The 21,574-nt window shown below is 39.2% G+C and overlaps 1 protein-coding gene across 6 annotated transcripts in view; it reads right to left on the minus strand.

The window, feature by feature from the left end:
• Positions 1-367: 367 nt before the first annotated feature.
• Positions 368-21,574, minus strand: part of AKAP9 (A-kinase anchoring protein 9) — a 171,501-nt gene continuing 150,294 nt past the window's right edge. For 5 of the 6 annotated variants that reach the window (XM_073009135.1, XM_073009134.1, XM_073009136.1 and 2 more), the window contains 13 exons: positions 20,844-20,988; positions 17,062-17,281; positions 15,202-15,352; positions 13,428-14,096; positions 12,991-13,199; positions 12,571-12,676; positions 10,583-10,765; positions 9,377-9,577; positions 7,665-7,897; positions 5,131-5,216; positions 3,461-3,590; positions 2,420-2,559; positions 368-919 (listed from right to left, as the gene is read on the minus strand). In XM_073009135.1, coding sequence (XP_072865236.1) covers positions 882-919; positions 2,420-2,559; positions 3,461-3,590; positions 5,131-5,216; positions 7,665-7,897; positions 9,377-9,577; positions 10,583-10,765; positions 12,571-12,676; positions 12,991-13,199; positions 13,428-14,096; positions 15,202-15,352; positions 17,062-17,281; positions 20,844-20,988 — 2,511 coding nt within the window. In that variant the 3' untranslated portion in view covers positions 368-881. The remainder of the gene's footprint in view (positions 920-2,419; positions 2,560-3,460; positions 3,591-5,130; positions 5,217-7,664; positions 7,898-9,376; positions 9,578-10,582; positions 10,766-12,570; positions 12,677-12,990; positions 13,200-13,427; positions 14,097-15,201; positions 15,353-17,061; positions 17,282-20,843; positions 20,989-21,574) is intronic. The other variant, XR_012090367.1, reaches the window with a different exon arrangement.

Genomic DNA, 21,574 nt, shown 5'->3' on the forward strand with positions numbered 1-21,574 from the left:
AATTTGGCTTGGACAACAGGGATACTGTTTATAATTCTGCTGCAATGTGATTAAGATCTTTTGAGTTAATGATTTCTTCATCTTTTTAGTAGGCCATGGATTTGTGAGAACACTTCTTTGGAATCAAGTAACACTAACTGTAATGCAGTAAATATTGATCAATCATGAAATACCAATATAGCTTTTAAAAAACATTATGTAGATGTAAAGTTGATACAAAGACACATGGAAAACTTTTAACAGTATTAACTCTAAGATTAGGACAACTTTCTCTGAATCTCTCACTCCTACATATTTGACATAAGTAATGAGATGCTATGTACCAAGAACTATAGCTCAGTTAAAAATGAAGAAGGTTCAAATACAGTGTGGTGAAAATGGTGAGATCATTTTTATTTCAGTACTTGACAAAATACCCCATAAAATTCGAAACTTCTACCATTATACAAAAATAGGTCTCTACAAGTGATATTATCTGTTTTCATCACCAGTAGAATATATTAGGCAAAACATGTAACTTCAGTAGCCTTATAAGGAAAGTGCAGGACACCTTGAGCTACACATTCAGCAGTATTGTAATGCGTAAAAGTTTAATCTTTTCACCCATTTGATAAATACACAAGGTTCATAATTTAATGTTTTAAATTAGCATTCCACAAATATACAGGTAATTCAATGATTATTGTGCATGAATACATACACAATGCTTATATATACAAATTCCAGTTTGTTTTCATGTGCTGGCAAGGGATTTGTATACAATCATAAGCTGTGTTCATATTGGTCCCATTGAATATTCACAATACAAAAGCACAAAAGAACCAATGATTTACAAAATGAAATCTGTTTAAAATCACTTCAACTAATGATGTTTCAAAGGATTATCTTCTCATGCCAGCATGAAATTGATTAGTTGAACCTATGAGAGAAAAACAGGAAATTCAACTGATTTCAAATTACATTGCTACCTGTATCAGACCCACTAGAGTTCACACAAAGGAAATTATTATTCTCCATTTTTTTAAAAGCCCTTTTTTCCTTAAAATGTCTTCATACTTAAACTGATAAACTGAGTCCCCCCTTCCCCCCCCCCGCCCCCACCCTCCGCCGAGATGGAGTCTTACTCTGTTGCCCAGGCTGGAATGCAGTGGTGTGATCTTGGTGCACTGCAACCCCCACCTCCTGGGTTCAAGCGATTCTCCTGCCTCAGCCTCCCGAGTAGCTGGGACTATACATACGTGCCACCATGCCCAGCTATTTTTTTATTTTTAGTAGAGATGGGGTTTCACCATGTTGGCCAGGCTAGTCTTGAACTGGCTGGTCTTGAACTCCTGACCTTGTGATCCGCCCGCCTCGGCCTCCCAAAGTGCTGGGATTACAGGCATGAGCCACCGTGCCAAGCCCATATACTTAAGCTGATTTTTAAGAGATTTTGAATATATATTTAAAAATCACCATGACTGACTCTATAGCAAAGTAGGTGAGACTAATGTATAGAGTTTTTTTTAAAGTGCTCTCAAAGTTGAATGTTCTATACCTCATACATTTTTGAAAAATCTTTTGGTCTTCAAAATCTGGGTTTTGTGAAATTTGGATGCTCAAAACAAAACAAGCCATGGCAAACCAACAAGCAAACTCAGCTATGATAATAAAAGTTTCCTATTACTACAAGATGCTTGGGTTTAAACAAATGCTTTCTTGAAGGAAGAGATAAACTACTAAATGATTCAAAGTCTTTGAATCAGGAGTGAACTGAAGTGAGAAAGGGAAAAGAGGTTTTCCTTCCATGAACAGGGAATCTACCTTTATTTTAAAGTATGAATTGCTTTTTGTTTTTGAACAAAGAAAAAGAATCCTTACGAAGTATTTTAAAATGGGGTAATTTTTTTGGATGATACATAAAGGCACAATATAGTAGCAGGGAAAATGGTTACATTAAGTGCTTAAAGCAAGTGCTTCCTCCTTAACTCCACCCGATTTGTATGCCTTACCACTTTTTTTTTTCCTTTGAGACAGGGTCTCACTTTGCTGCCCACACTGGAGTGCTGTGGCACGGCCTTACCACTTTCTGCCATGCACTACTTAGGAATACGTTCTCCAGTAAGGCTCTGTAGACTCAGAGTACCTTGCACATTGGTGCTCATTGTGCATTTGTGTCATCAGTCCGCTGAATGAAGATAGTAGGAAATCATTTTTGGGAGGAGTGGGATCTGGGGTGATAAATCATATTTTCACTTAAATTATTTAAAGTCAGTTTCTCTGCTGGTTACAAGAGTTTAAGCTTTGGCTAACTTAATAGCTCATGCGCTAAACTGGAAGCTTTGATTATCCTAATGATGAGTGTGAAAGAATTTCAAAAAAAGGGGAGCTGTGGGTCTAGCACTGTGTTGCTGCCAAGATGTGGTTAAACTTAGAGCACCTGACTGTACAGTTCCAAGTCGTCTTTGCAGTGCCTCCAGCCGAGTGATATAATCTGTTAGGGCTCTGTCAGGATCGTAATTCTGAAGCTGAGAACATGCCAAAGAACCAGGAATGAAATCAGCTGGAGTGCCTGGGTACCTAAAGGATTAAAAATATGTACATGAATCAAGTTATCCAGAAATATGCATACAAGTTACCAACCTGCCTCTACTCCCTTCCCCAAAAAGGTGGGTCACTTGTACACACATAATGTATATCCCCTAAGCTTCAGCTTTGGAGTTTGGGATGAGAAAGAGACGACTCTTCAATAAATTCAAAGATGCTACTAAGCCAACATAAGAATGTCCAATACAATGCTTGTGGCAGAGGTCTCAATAAATTAGGTATGTATAAATGCATCTTGTCATGAAGATTGTTAAGCTTTTTATAATGGTCAGAGACTATCAATTTTAATCAATACTTTTCCCAATATCTAATCACAGCATATACTAAATAACACTTGGTCAGCTTTGTTTGCTATACCCTTGGAAATCAGTTACAAATTTAAACACTGGTGTTTACATTTTTACATTGAGCCTTAGATTATGTGCATTATTATTATTATTTTTTTGGAAACCAAGTCTTGCTTTTTGCCCAGGCTAGAGTGCAGTGGTGCAATCTCGGCTCACTGCAACCTTTGCCTCCTGAGTTCAAGCGATTCTCCTGCCTCAGCCTCCCCAGTAGCTGGGATAACAAGCACCCACCACCATGCTCGGCTAATTTTTTTGTATTTTAAGTAGAGACAGGGTTTCACCATGTTGGCCAGGCTGGTCTCGAACCAGCTGGTCTTGAACTCCTGACCTCATGATCCACTCACCTCAGCCTCCCAAAGTGCTGGGATTATAGGTGTGAGCCACCATGCCTGGTCAGATTATGTAAATTACATATAACAAAGATGTCTGTCTCAATGCAAAGAAGTCAAAGCCCTAAAAATGTCCATTTTTCTCTGTTAAATATGAATAAATTTAACAATTCCAGGCAGGTTTTCTCAAATTCTTACCTATTCTGAAATGGTAAAGGGGACCTAATATAGTCCAGATCTGATCTTGAGCGATACGTTGTGTGTCTTGGTTCTCCATATAGCTCCAGCCCACCAGAAGAATGATAAAATGAGTCAGTCTTTTCTGCACCTAAAGTAACCCAAAATATTCCTTGTAAAGAAAAATAAAATCCCAAGCCCTTAAAAAATTTCTACAAAATAGGTAACTGCTCAAAAGACTATTATACTATATTATACCATCTCCTATTTATAGTCATTTCTTATTATTCTTGCTAAAGGAGAAACAGTGCAAACAGAAATTTGGCTTTCAAATGTTATTTTGTTTACTTTTGAATATGAGTATTTCTGATACCTGGAATTATGTCTCAAAGAAAATTATTTAATTGGCATACTTTCTTTTTTAAAGACCTTAGCTCTAAGTAGATGAGAGGTGAGGGGTGTCTGAGTATGTGTGGTTTGTGGGAAATGATGTGGATAAAAAATATTAGACTAATGTAAACATTCTATTTATTGACTTAAAATCAAGATTTGCTAACTTTTAATAAAACACAACTTATTATGGTACAAATTTCAGCTGTTTCAGTGTAATGATATTTCAAAATACTTTGTGTAGGGTACCAAATCTATTTCCCCTCTCTCGGATGCTCAGCTCCTGGTAGAGTATGTGAAGGTGGTTTACTATGAATACACAGCACAGGGATGCTGTGTCCTCTGTACCTCTGTGTGCTCCCCAGATTTGGACCTCATCTTTATTGCCAGAAATGTTCAAGCCCTAGTTTGTTTCCACTTCTAGGTGTAGAGAGAAGGAATTTTAGCTGTTACCATTATTATACAACCTCTTGGTAAACTCAGAAACCTGTTTGAATATTGTTAAATTATGAAAACTTCATAATTATTCCATATGACTAACAGCAATCCTGTCTTGAACCAGTGCCTTAAATGCAGTTATGAAGAGTATGGGCTCTGGAGCCAGACTGCCAGTGTTTCGTCCTGATTCCATCACTTCCCTACTGGCCATTCTGGGGCAAATGACATGTGTTTTCCATGCCTCAGTTTTTCATCTAAAAGTGAGAATAGTAACAACTGTACTTCTATCACAGGATTGGGAGAATACATGAAAAGAGCATGGCCTGGTGCAGACTAAGTTCTCCATGAAAATCAGCTATTATTACCCTCTTTAAAAAACAGTGAAGTTACCTAGTTTTGGCAGTTATAAGGGCTTTGTCTTTGGAAAACATTGTTTCCAGAATTCATTATTTGGTAAGTATTACACATGCAGTAATTCAGAGCAGCAGTCCCTAACCTTTTTGGCACCAGGGATGCATTTCATGGAAGACAATTTTTCCATGGACCCAGAGGGGCCGGAATGGTTTCTGGATGAAACTGCTCCACCCCAGATCATCAGGCATTAGTTAGATTCTCATAAGGAGCATGCAACCTAGATTCCTCACATGTGCAGTTCACAATAAGGTCTGTGCTCCTATGAGAATCTAATGCCACGGCTGATCTGCCAGGAGGTGGAGCTCGGGCAGTAGTGCCCGCCATTCACCTGCTGCTGTGCGGCCTGGTTCCTAACAGGCCACAGACAAGTATGGGTCCATAGCCTGGGGGTGGGGGACCTCTGATTTAGAGAGTCATAAACATAAGAAAATATGCTATTTTGACTTCACCTTGATTCAGTCCAAAGCCATCTCTGTTAATATTGATGGAACCAGAACCTGTGACTCGATGCCACCGTCGAACCAAAAATTTCATTCTAAAAAAGATTCCAAGATAAAATTTCATAGCACATCTATAATGTAAACAGTATGTATACTTCCTATAAAAATCACATCATACATTTAAATATGAGCATAGAACATATGTCAATTTCACGATTGCCCAATTAAACTATGTCAATGCCCACTGTGACAAAATCAACTGGAACAGAGGAATAGGGATTCAAGATCCCCTTATCCCCTTCCCAAGAGGCATTAGAGGTCTCTTATATTGTCAGCATCAGGTTCTGGCTTGAGGGATAAATGGGATATGAGGAGATGGAAGGCAAAAGTAGATGGGAAAAGTAGGCAAAGAAAGGGTGAGAAGTAATGAAAAGAGAATAGAGAATAAAGGGCAGATGAAATAAGAAGAGAACAAAAAGACCCTTAAATTGGTAATAAGAATGTGCTGGGAATGCTGCAAGGTGGGTGAGGCTCTTGTCCCTTTGATTAGGGACAAAAAATGTTGGTTTCAAAAGGAATGGGAGTGTTAGCTTCATGAACCAGGTGCAGCAAGTTACCACCTGCCCCATTATGGCCCAAGGAGCTTTTGGAGCACCAGTTTTGATTTATTTTGCATCAGTTCCAAGGCTCCGTCTTAGGAGGGTCAAAATATGATAAACATAATCTTGGATAAGAAAAAGCAGGGCAGAGTGAAGTTTGTCAATAACAACTTCTACATTGCTTTCATGAAGCCTCTCTAGATCCCTCTAATCAAAATTACTAGCTAGCTAACTCCTGTGACCTCCCATTTATTTATTATATTCTAAGTTCTGTGCATATTAGTCTTTACCACTAGAAAGTGAGCTGCCTTTAGGTATTTAGGCAGGAATTACATATTTTTTCATCAATGCATCTACCAGCACTTACCCTGGTTTAACTCTATACAAGGTGATGAAGGAAATGAAAGGTGAGAAAGAGTAAATGAAACCAGGAGACTACAATATGGAATATCAGAAGCAAGGAGGGTCTGAGGCCCACACTAAGATAAAACTTGTGTTGCTGTTTCCAGAGCCAGCATGAATGAGACTGGGGAGACTGAGCTGGTCGTCCCAGCTCTATCACTACTGGCTTTGTAACCTCTCCCTGCCTCAGTTTCCTCAAGTGTGAAATGAGATTCTGGACCAGGTGATCTCAGACAGCTTCCAATTACAAAATTGTGCCATATTTTTAGAGAAAAATAAATAAGAAAAAAAGGGTAAAACTCCTTAAAGAAGCATCAGATGTGACCTGACAGAAAAAACTTTAAAAAGCAAAATTCCTTTAAGATCTGTCTGCCTCCTAAAAGGGAGGGGGATGCATGGAGAAGCCTTGGTGTTTGTATGCATATAACCAGGTCAGAAGACTGTAGTGGGCCAGGTCCTCAAAGTAGTTTGAGTCTTGGCTGCATGTCAATCACAGACAGAATGAATACCAGAGTTCTTTGCTTGGGATTACTAGAGAAAGAACAAGAAAAGCACTAGCAAAAATCCAATGCCCTAAAGCCTAACCTCTGACTTGAATGCAGTTAGGAAAGGACCTTCCATAGCTGGGCACCAAAACTGGGTTATCTTAGCAATGAAGAAAATGAATGTACGCCAGCCTAAGAAGTAATTTGTCAAGCACATTTTTAAATGTTATAATCTTTTATTTACATGTGTGAGCTTGTTCATGGGCTTATTCAGATTTTTTTTTTTTTGAGATGGAGTCTCCTTCTGTTGCTCAGGTTGGAGTGCAGTGGTGCGATCTTGGCTCACTGCAAGCTCCGCCTCCTGGGTTCACGCCATTGTCCTGCCTCAGCCTCCCAAGTAGCTGGGACTAGAGGCGCCCGCCACCATGCCTGGCTAATTTTTTTTGTATTTTTAGTAGAGATGGGGTTTCAGCATAGCCACAATGGTCTCGATCTCCTGACCTTGTGATCCGCCTGCCTTGGCCTCCCAAAGTGCTGGAATTACAGATGTGAGCCACCACACCCGGCCTTTTTCTTTTTCTTTTTCTTGACAGAGTCTCACTCTGAGTAGTTGGGACTACAGGCACCTGCCACTACGCCCAGCTAATTTTTTGTTTTTTTAGTAGAGACAGGGTTTTACCACATTGGCCAGGCTGGTCTTGATCTTCTGACCTTGTGATTTGCCCGCCTTGGCTTCCCAAAGTGCTGGGATTACAGGCATGAGGCACTGTGCCTGGTCCAGATTGTTTTCTAAAAGGCAACCCTGACTGGATAGGCCAGCTCTGAGTCACCAGCTTCCTGGACCTAGGAAGGCCCTTTTCATAGTCTACACATACCCTGCCACTATTCCTGCTAAATGAAAACCTAGAAAAACAAAGCAAACATGCTTCGGTGATGGCACATACCGCCTACTATACAAATATACAGTATAACCAGAAAAGAATAGAGGGAGAATTAAAAAGAACTAATCCTTTTAGAGAGTCTATTAGTAAAATGCATTTTCCTTGAAGTTCTTCACCTGGAAATTGCAATGGATACTCTGACGGCCGACCGAAACCTGGTGAAGCCCTTTGGGCGATTGGTGATCACCTCTAGATCCGTGAAAGCCGGCTGCCCCCCCATCCGGGCAAGCAGGGCCAAAGTGGCATCTTCACATTCCTGGAACCCACCCAGTAACAGCAGCAGATATTTCTTCTGGTAAATGAGAGCCTTTCGAAAACTTTCTGCCCTCAAGTATTTGCCATAAATTCTCTATATTTAAGGAAGAGAAGAACATAAAGACATTAAGAAAACATTCGACCTGCTCTCCAGGGGAAAATAACCTAGATTTTAACAAGTAGTAGTAGTAGTAGTAGTAGTAGTAGTAGTAGTAGTAGTAGTAATAATAGTAGTAATAAAATGGCAGGTATCCTATCACTGTTTTCTACTTTATCAGCAAAGGTGAAATTTAAGATAAATTAACTAAGTTTTACACTTTTGCCTCTTTTAGTCAATGGAGTCTGAATAGTAATAGACTTCTTCTTTTAGGATTTAGCCCTCATTAATAATATTAATTGCAAATATTTTTGTCATCCCAATTTCATTTTTTTTTTTTTTTTTTAAATTGTACAGAGCTATTTTCATTAGGGTCACTAATCTATTTATTTATTTATTTATTTATTTATTTATGAGATGGAGTCTCACTCTCTCACCCAGGCTGGAGTGCAGTGGCGTGATCTCGGCTCACTGCAACCTCCGTCTCCCAGGTTCAAGCAATTCTCCTACCTCAGCCTCCTAAGTAGGTGGGATTACAGGCACCCACCACCATGCCTGGCTAGTTTTTGTATTTCTAGTAGAGATGGGATTTCACCATGTTGGCCAGGCTGATCTCAAACTCCTGACCTCAGTAATCCACCCACCTCGGCCTCCCAAAGTGCTGGGATTACAGGTGTGAGCCACCGTGCCTGGCCTAATCTAACTTTTTAAATGTTAATGTTTTCTATCCCTTCAGAGTCATAAACTGGAATAAATGTTCCAAAAGTTTTTATGTTTTGAATTTTATGTTGACTGATTAAGGTAGTTTTAACAACATTCATTATTAGTCACTAGGGAGGCTTTCAGAGGGCTTACCATTTTACAGAGTATGATGCTCTTACATATAACATTCTTTTGGTCTATTAGGGATGAAACCAGGGAAAGTGGAACCACGAGCCCAGGATGCTGTCACTGTGACCATTAATAGAGGTTAATCTGGTCCCAGTCCTGGGCATGCCTTTCCACAAACCTCTGTGACCTGCATTCATGACAAAGACTGAATAAAGAGACCTAGAGACAAAACCTGAATACCATCTATTTTTTTTTTTTGAGACGGAGTCTCGCTCTGTCACCCAGGCTGGAGTGCAGCGGCGCAATCTCGGCTCACTGCAAGCTCTGCCTCCCAGGTTCATGTCATTCTCCTGCCTCAGCCTCCTGAGTAGCTGGGACTACAGGCACCCACCACCACACCCGGCTAATTTTTTTTGTTTTTGTATTTTTAGTAGAGGCGGGGTTTCACCATGTTAGCCAGGATAGTTTTAATCTCCTGACCCCGTGATCCGCGCATCTTGGCCTTCCAAAGTGCTGAGATTACAGGTGTGAGCCACTGTGCCCGGCCCTAAATTTCTTTAGTCTATTTATTTAAGGTCAGTGAGAGATGAAAGAAGGCAAAAACATAGAACAAACTGTGATGTTTAGATAGGAGATGTCTCCTACCTTTAAAGTGACATGTTCAGAATCAGGGCTTAGAGTTTGAAGTAAAGAGTCATTTCTTAGTTCAGCTTTCAGTTTGTATACTTCAGCCTCTGCCCTTTTCAAAGATTTCTGGAGAGTCAATTTTTCTCTGTTCCATACCTCTTTTTCAGAGGCAATGATGGCTTCAATGTTGGCACCAGCATTCAATGAAAACCTGGAAGACTGCAAAGACCACAGACTACTTACATGGTTTTTAAGAACAAGTCTCTGAAGAAAAGTCTGAGCTAAACATATTAAAGATAGCTCAATGATGATGCAGTCTCAACTTTCTGACCCCACCTAGACAAAGTTCAAAGCCAATCTCAATTGACATTATGCATATACACTAACTCTAAGTACATGGTCCTTTGCTAAATACATTAGTTTTACAACTAAAAGTCCTTGAGAAAGCCTGGCCACAGGGAAGGTTTAGCAGATTAGCAGAGCTTTGAACTAAAAACATCAAGAGACCTAACAGACCATTTGGGTCCAAATTTTGAGCCTGTGCCTGAAATAGTGTATTGGAGAAGTGGGAAAAAAACAAGCCAGTATGTACATAATAAGTGGATTTCTATAAAAGGCACGTAAATGTGTTATGTATTTAACCATACAGTTGTCTTACAGGTCTTTTCTATCTTTATATTGGGTGATTATGGAAACTAGCAATTAGTTTTATACCTGTTTTTAAATGGAAAAATTTTAAGTAAATTTTCAGCATAATTTATCAGACTGAAAGACATAATTTAACAGCACCTTCTATTTAAGTCATGAACACAACGACTGATAAGTAACCCAAGAGAACAGTCAGGATTCACATTTGAACATTTTGTGTATCTGTTGTTGGTGCCTAGGTAGCAAAGTATCTGGCTTTGGAGATACAAGTATCTTGGTTTGACTACGACTTCAGTTCAGTTTTCTCAGGTATAAGGTGGATGTGGATTAGACATTCTTTATGTATACAACCCAGAGTCAAGTACAGAGATGGTTTCCAATAAATAACAGTAATTATTAGTAACTTAGTAGTAATAGTAATATTATTATTGTCATCCCTATAAAATTTTCTACAGATCCTACTAAGAATCAGGTATGTGATAGTTTTACATTAACAGGATTAAAACTTGAACTAGATAGCAGAAATGATAAGCATGCACTAATTCTCATATATGGAGATGCTAAAAATAGACATACATTATCTCTACCAGCTCCTGTCTGTCGATACCACCTGATCTGCTCTTCCAGCTTCATAACCATGTTCCTTAAGTCATTCTTCTCTTCAGTCAGTTGACTGATATGCCCTGTCAGCTCAGCATTTTGTTTCAGTAGTCTTTCGGTCAAGGAGCCACAAGAAGTACTTGGGGACACCAAGCTGGGCTGGAAAAATAAAATGGTGTAAGGTCACTTAAGCACAAATGGATGTGAATAATGCATATAAAGTGTGAATAGGCACCGAGAGCAACAAAGTTCATGAATTGGTGCTTGAGTTGAGTCTTCAGTAATAGGTAGATATTTACCAGGCAGAAAAGATAAGGGCACATTAAGCAAAAGGCACACGGCTTGAGCGAGTGTGTCTTTCTTTCGGGGTGTTGTAGGTTGCCTGTTAAGTCTAGATTGCTTTGCTTTATGAATAACAGACCTAAATGTAGGCAATGGAGAGTCATGAAAGGCTTGATGCAAAAATATGACACAAAATTTATGTGTTGGAAAAATTCCTTTGGTAGTAATGTACAAAGCAGGGGAAATTAGGGAAGATATAATCTTCGTGTGAGGTAGACCTATCAGCAAGTTGTTTCAACAGCCAGGTAAGAAATGCTGAAAGCCTGAATGGAGGCAATGCCTAAGGGACAGAAAGTAAAGGGTGTGTGGGAGAGGTATTTAGAAGATAAGAAGGACAGGACTTAGTGACTATCTAGACGTGCAAGGAAGGGTGAACGGAAGTGGTCTATGGTGACTTCCAGCTTTCTAAACTGGGCGGTATCATGACTAGAAATGAGGGTCTGGAGCAGGAAGGAGAAAGGGAAGATGGTGTTCAGTTTGGAATGTGCCTGTGAGGTTCCTATAGGGTCACTATGGGGTACATTTCCCTAAGGAAAAATGTCTAGTAACTAACTGAAAATATAAGCCTGGGCCGGGCGCATCTGTAATCCCAGGATTACACGTCTGTAATCCCAGCACTTTAGGAGGCCGAGGCGGGCGGATTATGAGGTCAGGAGATCGAGACCATCTTGGCTAACACAGTGAAACCCCATCTCTACTAAAGAATACAAAAAATTAGCCGGGCCTACTGGCGAGTGCCTATAGTCCCAGCTATTCGGGAGGCTGAGGCAGGAGAATGGCATGAACCCAGGAAGGGGAGGTTGCAGTGAGTTGAGACTGCGCCACTGCACTCCAGCCTGGGTGACAGAGTAAGACTCCATCTCAAAAAACAAAACAAAAAAGAAAATATAAGCCTGGAACACAGGACAGAGGTCTAGACTAGAACTACAGTCCACTAAAGATAAGCTCCATAAGGGTGAGGTTTCAGTCAGATTTGTTCACTGTATCTCCAGAACCTATCTGGCACTTATCTGGCACAGAGTAAGTGTTCAATATAAGTATTTGTTTAATAATAAGTCTAGTGAGAGCTCAGGGTGTTGGACTGTGTGAGTTTTCATAGTTATAGGTTACAGAAAAGAAGGAAGAGGGTAGGAAGAGGAACCATAAAGGTAACTGATGAAAGAAGCAGAAGAAATGTTAGAATACTGACATGACACGCAAGGAAAGAGAAGGTCTTAAGAAAATAAAAGAGATCAAAAGTATCAAATGCTACAAAAAAGTCAAGAAAAAGACTGAAAAGATTCACTAGATTAGTCAATTGTTTAGACACTGGTAGGCGTCTAAGGGTGTTTCATGGAGTAGAGAGGATAGAAGCCAGATCACTCTTTCAGGAAGCTTGTCTCCATACGGTAAAAGGTCAACATAATTATTCAATAACAATAATGAAAGCTAACTTCCCCCACAAGCCTTCATTATCTTCTCTTGGGGGAAAGCAAGCATTATTACTCATATTTAAAATAAATGAAAAGATACAAATAAAACTCTATAAAGAGTATAAACAATATGCTGCAAGTTTCAAATGATTCAGTTTCTATTAAATCTTTGCTCTCAATGCTTCCGAAATAACTTTTAAAAAGTATTACCTCTTCACCTTGTTGGCCAGTTAATTTCTGTAGTTGTAAAATAATTTCATCAATATTTTCCTGAACCCAAATGAAATCTTCATCATCTGCTATTTCAAACTGTAGTCTTCAAGAAAAAGACAAAAAGTCAAAACACACCTTCTCAATTGGGGGTGTTTACTACCACAAACATTAGAGAGCAGGCGACGTTCTACTTCACCTATCACTTCTCCCTTATATACTGTGCTCTCTTCCCTGGGTCAAAGTGTTAGATAGTTATTTTCAGACATTTGAGTTCTGTTAAAGAATATCACCTCCTAATGCAAACATGCATTACCTTTAAAATTTCAATTCCCCACCCTTGGCTAGCTGTCAAAGAGGCATGGGGTCTACCCAGCCTAAGAATGCTGCTTTCCCAAAGATCAGGCAGAAAAGTCTAACCTCTTAGAGGCTTTCTGGGCTAGAACCTGTAGTTTTGAAGCTACACATTGAAGCTTTTGTCTGATCATTTCTAATTCATGATTACAGCCGGTTCCTCCTCCATTCATTTCAATCAATTTAGCGTAGTTTGATTCCTTTGTTTCTCCTTCTATTTTCTGTTGAAGAACCCAATTTCTAGTTCGATCACTGGTTAAGCTCCACGTGGCTGGCTGGCAATTTTGGACAGAATAAGAAAACAATAATTATAAGTGAAGAGCATATCACAGTCTATCTTAAGGGAACACAATTATTGTTTATATCCAATAAACGTCTACATATTTCATTTTTAGGTGATTTACAAACAGTTATTTAAGTAATTTAATCCAATATCAAAATTTAATGATCAAAGGGCTGCAGTACTATCCTTACAAATATCTAAAAGGAAACTGTCAGTTTACCTCATTAAGGTTCTGATACAGAATTCTTCTACTTTCTTGTTTTTCTTCTCGTTCTAGTTCTTGCTTCTGGAATTCCTGCATGATTCCTTGTAGTCTCTGTCCTTCAAGGTCTAACTTATAAACTTGTTGTCTTTTCTCTTCCAGCTGGCGCTGAAGATCTTCCACTTTGGACTGGAGCTCATGCATTTTTTTCTGTCCTTCAGTGTTGGCCTCTTGTTCTGTCTGCAGTGTTTTCCTATGAACCTGCCTATCTTTTTCCATTTGCTGTCGTGTTTGCAAAGAATCCAGTTTATATTTTTCAGTCTCATTTAACAGTTCTACTATGCGACTGTGTTTTTCCTCTAGCTGTTTCTGCAGCTCTTTCAGTAGGTCCTCTGAGGGCAAGGATGGCCGAGACTGCCCAGTACCATCATTGCTCTGCAGCTGTGCGTGCAATTCCCGCTCCCTATCTAGGGTACTACTCATTTCCCAAATTCGAACTTTCTCAGATTCAAGAAGTACTTGAAGCTCTAAGTTTCGACCATGTTCTTCTGACAACTGGGCATCATATAGCATTCTCTGTGATTCTATTTTTTGCTGGGATTCGTCCAGTAGTTGTTTCTGTTGTTCCAAAAGTAGATTTAGCTGAAGATTCCTTTGTTTCTGACTCTCAAGTGAAAACTTCAGATCCTGGTATGAGAAAGTCAAATTTAAGAACTTGTTAGTATTATTACAAATACTTGGCCAGGCACGGTGGCTCACACCTGTAATCCCAGCACTTTGGGAGGCCGAGGCGGGCAGATCACCTGAGGTCAAGAGTTCAAGACCAGCCTGGCCAACATGGTGAAACCCTGTCTCTACGTCTCTACTAAAAATACAAAAAATTAACTGGGTGCAGTGGCACATGCCTGTAGTCCCAGCTACTTGGGAGGCTGAGGCAGGAGAATCGCTTGAACCTGGGAGGTGGAGGTTGCAGTGAGCCTAGATTGCGCCACACTGCCCTCCAGGGTGGGCAACAGAGCAAGACTTAGACTCAAAACAAAACAAAACAAAACAAAAAAAACCTTTATAAGTATACAACCATGCCTTTATTAATACTATGCTGATAGTATCTGTATTAGAAAATAGAACTGATTTAGTTTATTAACTTAAATGTTCAGTAGTTAGTGCAAAATCATGAAATATAAACAAAAGAAGGGTAAAATACTTTTCTCAAAAAATCTTAACCTCACTAAGTAATGAAGCAGCATACATTTAAGTGGCTAGAAGAGCTCTGAGCCAGTGAGACAACTCCATCTCTATTAAAAGTAGATACTGCATGTAGTAGTACAACCTGCCTTGAGCTGAGAGCCTTGCAAAGCAGGGGTGTGTCTCTCTGAAAGGGGCCAATGTTCACTTTAAATGTTCTTAAGCAGTGAGGGATCCAGAAAAGTATCCCTGTTCCTCTTCCCTAGGAGAAAACAGGAACCAAAACTACTTCTGTATTAAACTGACAGGATTGCCATGTTTATCTCTGTGTACCAATTCACATGACCAAAACATGTTGCAGCAGAGCAGTCTATATGCATCCTTGGATGTAGCAAAACAAACTAACAAACAAACCAATCACCATTCCATTAGCATTTCCTCATAATATTGTTTAGATAACATTATATAGTATTGAATGCCTAAGTGAACAACTTACCGCATCTTACTAAGAAGTCTAAGGTTGACATTTTAGATGGAGGAAAGTCTCAAGACTCTCTTCTATCATTCTGGATTTTCCAGAGACATTTAAAGACAAAGATAACAGTACCTCAAGTTCTTCTTTATCCCGTTCTTCACTGTGTCCCAACTTTGCTTTCTCTTTCTCCAAAGCCCATTGGAGCTCTCTTGATTTTTTCTGTTCACTTGCTAATGTGTCGTTAAGCAAATGTACTTCATCTGTCTTATCTTTAACTTCCAACCTAAGTCAGAAAGACAAATGAACTTCCATAAAGCTATGTTGATGAAGCATATAACGAGAGAGAGAAAAACAGCTTCCACTGATAAGCTGAGCCATATTATACGCTAGCTAAGAGGAAAATATAAACTATTAAAGATTCTTGACTGGGGTTCATTTCAAATTAACTCTTTCTCTTTTTGTTGTTTTGTTTTGAGACTGAGTCTTGCTCCGTCGTCAGGATGGAGTGCAGTAGTGTCATCTTGGCTCACTGCAACCTCCACCTCCCGGGTTAAACCAATTTTCCTCCCTCAGCCTCCCAAGTAGCTGGGACTACACTCGCACACCACCATGCCCAGCTAATTTTTGTATTTTCAGTAGAGATGGAGTTTCATCATGTTGGCCAGGATGGTCTCAATCTCTTGACCTCATGATCTGCCTGCCTGGGCCTCTCAAAGTGCTGGATTTACAGGCGTGAGCCACCGCGTCCAGCCCTGTTTTTTTTTGAGACAGAGTTTCCCTCTTGTCACCCAGGATGGCGTGCAATAGCGCAATCTTGACTCACTGCAACCTCTGCCTCCTGGGTTCAAGCGGTCCTCCTGCCTCACCCTCCCAAGTAGCTGGGATTACAGATGTACGACAGCATACCCGGTTAATTTTTTGTATTTTTAGTAGAGATGGGGTTTCACTATGTTGGCCAGGCTGGTCTCAAATTCCTGACCTCAGGTGATTCACCCGCCTCGGCCTCCCAAAGTGCTGGGATTACAGGCATTAGTCACCACACCTGGCTTCAAATTAACTGTTTCTAGTACTACAATTATTAGTTATTAATTATCAATGCAAACAACTATGCAATTTATTGTTACAAAATAGTATTAATAAAAATTTTGGCTGGGCATGGCAGCTCACACCTGTAATCCCTGCACTTTGGAAGGCTGAGGTGGGTGGGTTACCTGAGGTCAGGAGTTCGAGACCAGCTTGGCCAACATGGTGAAACTCAATTTCTATTGAAAATACAAAAATTAGCCGGGCATACTGGTGGGTGCCTATAATCCCAGCCACTCAGGAGGCTGAGGCAGGAGAATCGCTTGAACCCGGGTAGTGGAACTTGCAGTGAGCTGGAATCACACCATCGCACTCCAGTCTGGGCGACAGAGTGAGACTCCGTCTCAAGACAATTAAATAAATAAAAAATAGAATAAATAAATAAAAAGTAAATAAATTTTTTGTCTTTTACTGAACATGGTAATCACCATATCAATTTGTGTGTGAAGCTAATGTTCAATATAAAAACGACTAGTTGTAACGTGTCTTTGGCAACAGAATATCGCAGTATTTGTATCAACAAATATATTCTTTTAACAAGCACTGTCTCTTCAAATATTTTGCATATTTCAGCTCACTCAATCATGAATTCTACTGCATTCATAAATATCACTTCAAATTGGCTGATGGTAAAAGAAAGATCAAAGTCAAAATCATATCTCATACAAGTCTCACACAGAACTGAAGTCACAGTAGAGAATATAAGTTCATCATTTGGAAAAATTTAGCTTTTTTTCTATTATAGTTTTTCCTTGAAAAAAACAGTTGCATGCTATTTAAGCATCATGCATGTTATATTGCATGGTATTTAAATATCATGTGTGTTATATTTTTCTATATTTGCACAGTGTTTATGACAAATTACTCCCATTCCTTGTAACATGTTTATAATAAGGAAGCCTGGCACACCTGAAAGCCTCCAATTCCTTTAGGTGTTTATGCTGTGCCTTGAGTGTTGTTTCTAGTTCCAGTTTAGTTTGTGCAAGCTCACTCCTCAGTTCAGCCACCACCATTTTCTCAGAACTCAGCTGCTCCTGCAGTTCCGTTGCTCTGTCTTTCATACTGCTGAGCTCCACTTGCATCTCCAGCATTTGAGACTGTTTCTGCTGTATATTATATTCCAAGAGTTCTACACAGAACATGATTAATATTTAAAACATAATCAAGCAACTCATATTTTGTTTATAAATATTTGTTGATAAGAACTGATTTGTAGTTTAGGAGATTACTTCAAAGGAAACATGAAAAATTATAATCCCAAGAGTTGGTAATGCAGTACAGGCATGGTGGCTTATACCTGTAATCCCAGCACTTTGTGAGGCTGAGGTGGGAGGGAGGACTGCTTAAGGCCAGGAGTTCAAGACCAGCCTGGGCAACATGGTGAAATTCTGTCTCTACTAAAAATACAAAAATCAGCTGGGTGTGCTGGCATGTGCCTGTAATCCCATCTACTCAGAAGGCTGAGGTGGGAGGACTGCTTGAGCTCGGGAGGTGGAGGTTGCAAGGAGCTGAGACCATGCCACTGTACTCCAGCCTCGGTGACAGAGTAAGACCCTGTCTCAAAAAAACAAACAAAAAGAGTTGGTAATATATAAAAATAAATTTCAGGCATGTTTTCCTCACAGTGCTATTGGCCAAGATTTCAGAACTATAAATACACAAGGATAAAAGTTTAACACAATACATTAATGGATGCAAGATTTAAAATTAAAAAAAAACTTTAAATGGAACCCATATTTGTACATTCAGAATTTCAACAACGTACTTTAAAAAATTCCAAAGATTTTTTGATACCCACACAAAGTACTTGCCACACAAAGTACCTGCAGGAATTTCCCAAGTAACTGACTACAATGATGAGCACTGCTTATTTCTTTTGTTCATCACCCCTTTGCAGAGAGTCCCTCGGAACTTAAATATGACTCTGTTCCCAGAAGTGGGAAATCCAAACCCCACTTTGGATACTGTCCTTTTATCCATTAAAGGCCAACCAAACTCTTGCTACATGTTTGCTACAATAAAAACAAACTAAAAATTTAAATCCCTCAGCATGTTAAATGAAAAAAAAAAAAAGGCATGTTATAAAATATGTATCAGGATTCTTTTTTTATGAAAAATATAAACTTATGTACACAGGCACATTGAAAAGGTCTGGAGACATATTTACCCAGCTGTTAGGTAGTCATTATAGGATTTAGGTGATTCGAGGAATGATTTTCACTCTATTCTTTTCTGTATTCCACCATAAATATGTAATACTATACTACTCTAAGAAGAAAAGGATTTTTAACTTAAAAAATACTATCAAAGTTCAACAATTCACATTACAATTCATATTAGTGATGTTAGGAGACAGAAATAACATTAGCTTTAGATGATAATCAATCATGTTTAATTAAGGCTTCTAAAAACTTTAGAGGTAAAGGATTTACATAAATGTGAATCTGTGACATTAATTAAGCTTTCAATGGTGTTCTATTTAACCTAAGTAAAACAATATTAATTTATCTCTAAAAGGCATCTTCAATTAAGCCTACATTTAAAGTGATATGTTTATCTCATTATGACTCTTTTTTCTGAAGTAATTTTAACTTGCTTTCGTTTTTTTTTCCTTCTTAAACTCAGTGATAAGAATGCTTCAGCTTTTATTTTTTTGAGACACTCTTGCCCTGTAGCCCAGGCTGGAGTGCAATGGCGCAATCCCGACTCACTGCAACCTCCACCTCCCGGGTTCAAATGATTCTCCTGCCTCAACCTCCCCAGTATCTGGGATTACAGGCACCCACCACCATGCCCAGCTAATTTTTGTATTTTCAGAAGAGACAGGGTTTCACCATGTTGGACAGGCTGCTCTCGAACTCCTGACCTGGTGATCCTTCCGCCTTGGCTTCCCAAAGTGCTGGGATTACAGGCGTGAACCACTGTGCCCAGCCTGTTTCAGCTTTTTAATGACCAATGTGAGACCATGCTGTGACTTTCAAAATTTTCAAAAGGATACATGTTTCTACCAGTACATGAAACAAAATTACTGAACACACAGCCATGTGTCCTCAGTGGAGATGATGAAAATTAGATTTCACTTTACTTTCTAATGATTTCCATTTGTAGCTCAATTTAAAAGACCAGATACTCTTATCAGAAAGTACCTAAACGAGCATATCACAAAAATAAAAATCAAACTAGCCAATTACCATATGAAAAAGGACTAAACACTTCAGAAATTAGAGAACAGCCAATTAAAACCACAATAAAAATCCACTGCACACCCAGCAGATTGGCAACAGTAGTCTGACTATACCAGCTGTTGGCAAAGATGTGAAGCAACGTAACTCTCATATACTGCTAGTAAGTGTATAAACTAATATGACCATAAAGGAAAATCGTTTGAAGTTATCTAAGATAGGCATTCCATGACCCAGCAATTCTACTCTTAGTTATATACTGAGAAGAAGAATGCACATATGTAGCAGAAACACTATACAACAATGTTTATAATAGCATGGATAGTTAAACAGCTAAAAAGTAGAAACAATCCAAATGCTCAATCATATTAACAGAATGGATATATAAATTTTGGAATATCTATACAGGGAATTCTTTTTTTTTTTTTTTTGAGATGGAGTCTTGCTCTGTCACCCAGGCTGGAGTGCAGTGGAGCAATTGCAGCTCACTGCAACCTCCACTTTCTGGGTTCAAGCAATTCTCTGCCTCAGCCTCCTGAGTGACTGGTATTACAGGCGCCTGCCACTATGCCTGGCTAATTTTTGTATTTTTAGTAGAGACGGGGTTTCACCACCTTGGCCAGGCAGGTCTTGAACTCCTGACCTCGTGATCCACCCATGTCGGCCTCCCAAAGTGCTGGGATTACAGGTGTGAGCCACTGCGCCTGGCCCTACACAGGGTTACAGAGTTACGGAGTAACAAGGATGAATGAACTAGAGATAAATGCAGTAACTTGGAAGAATGTTCTACTACTAATTTGGAAGAATGCAGTAACTTGAAAAATGCAGTAACTTGGAGGAATGTTGGAAGAATGTTACAGAGAGGTGAAAGAAACAAGATAAAAAATACATACAGATTGATAAAGTTCAAGAACAGGAAAAACTTGAAACTTATATGTTTTAGGAATATATAAATAGGTAGTAAAACTAAAGAAAAATCAGAACTATGATTACCTCTAAGTTACTCAGAGGAGCATATGCTTGGGAGAAGGGGCTTTCGGGATACTAGCTATATTCACATGGGTGATGTTTCCATAGATACTCATTTAATAATGCGTCATAATGCATATTTGCAATTTGTAATTTTCTGTATGTTATGGCTCACAATTTTTAAAAAAGGATTAAAAAAGAATTAGTTACATGCACGGTGGATTTTCCTCAAAAGAGTATTTTCTATTTTATGACTGGAAAGACTGTTTTCTTAACATACAGCTCTAAAATAAAGAAAAAGAATGAACCCAATGGGCTTAACCTGATTAGGGGAATAGCAGTTTATTTTAAAGTCAACATAGCTGTCTACAACCAATTAGATCCTAGAGTAATTAATATAGGCTGTATCCTTAACATTATGAGAATGAGAAGAAAATGTGACTGAGAAAATATGTTTTAACTTAATAATAAGAAGAAAGAAAACAAAGTGAAATCTTTTTACCTATTTGTGTAACCATATGAGCTTGTCATACAACATACCTTGGCTTGATTTCTCATTCTCTTGTTCTCTTTTCAGAGTAATTTTCCTGCCATTCATTTGTGCATGCAGTGCCTGAATTTCAGATAACAAACTCCTTCTATCTGCTTTCTGCAGGTATTCCATAGCTGCTTGATATTCAACACCCTGTAACAAAGGAAGGTAAAAATCAAGTGACGAGAGATGTAAAGGCAATACAATTAACAACCAAGAAATCTGAAGAAGAATGAATGGAACACACATACTAAAATTTTCTTTTTAAAAAATTTTTCTGGCCGGGCGCGGTGGCTCAAGCCTGTAATCCCAGCACTTTGGGAGGCCGAGACGGGCGGATCACGAGGTCAAGAGATCGAGACCATCCTGGTTAACACGGTGAAACCCCGTCTCTACTAAAAAATACAAAAAACTAGCCGGGCGAGGAGGCGGGCGCCTGTAGTCCCAGCTACTCGGGAGGCTGAGGCCGGAGAATGGCGTGAACCCGGGAGGTGGAGCTTGCAGTGAGCTGAGATCCGGCCACTGCACTCCAGCCTGGGCGACAGAGCTACACTCCGCCTCAAAAAAAAAAAAAAAAAAATTTTCTTATTTTTCCTTTCCAAAATGTATGAGGATATGCTGCAGATAAATGCTCCTTTACCTCTAAATACGAGAGTGTATTTCCTTAAAACAAGAACATTCTTTACATACGTAACTACAATTAGCGAAAGTAGAATTAACATTACTACTATACTATTAT

This window comes from Chlorocebus sabaeus, chromosome 21, assembly GCF_047675955.1.
Source record: "Chlorocebus sabaeus isolate Y175 chromosome 21, mChlSab1.0.hap1, whole genome shotgun sequence".
Classification (NCBI taxonomy): domain Eukaryota; kingdom Metazoa; phylum Chordata; class Mammalia; order Primates; family Cercopithecidae; genus Chlorocebus; species Chlorocebus sabaeus.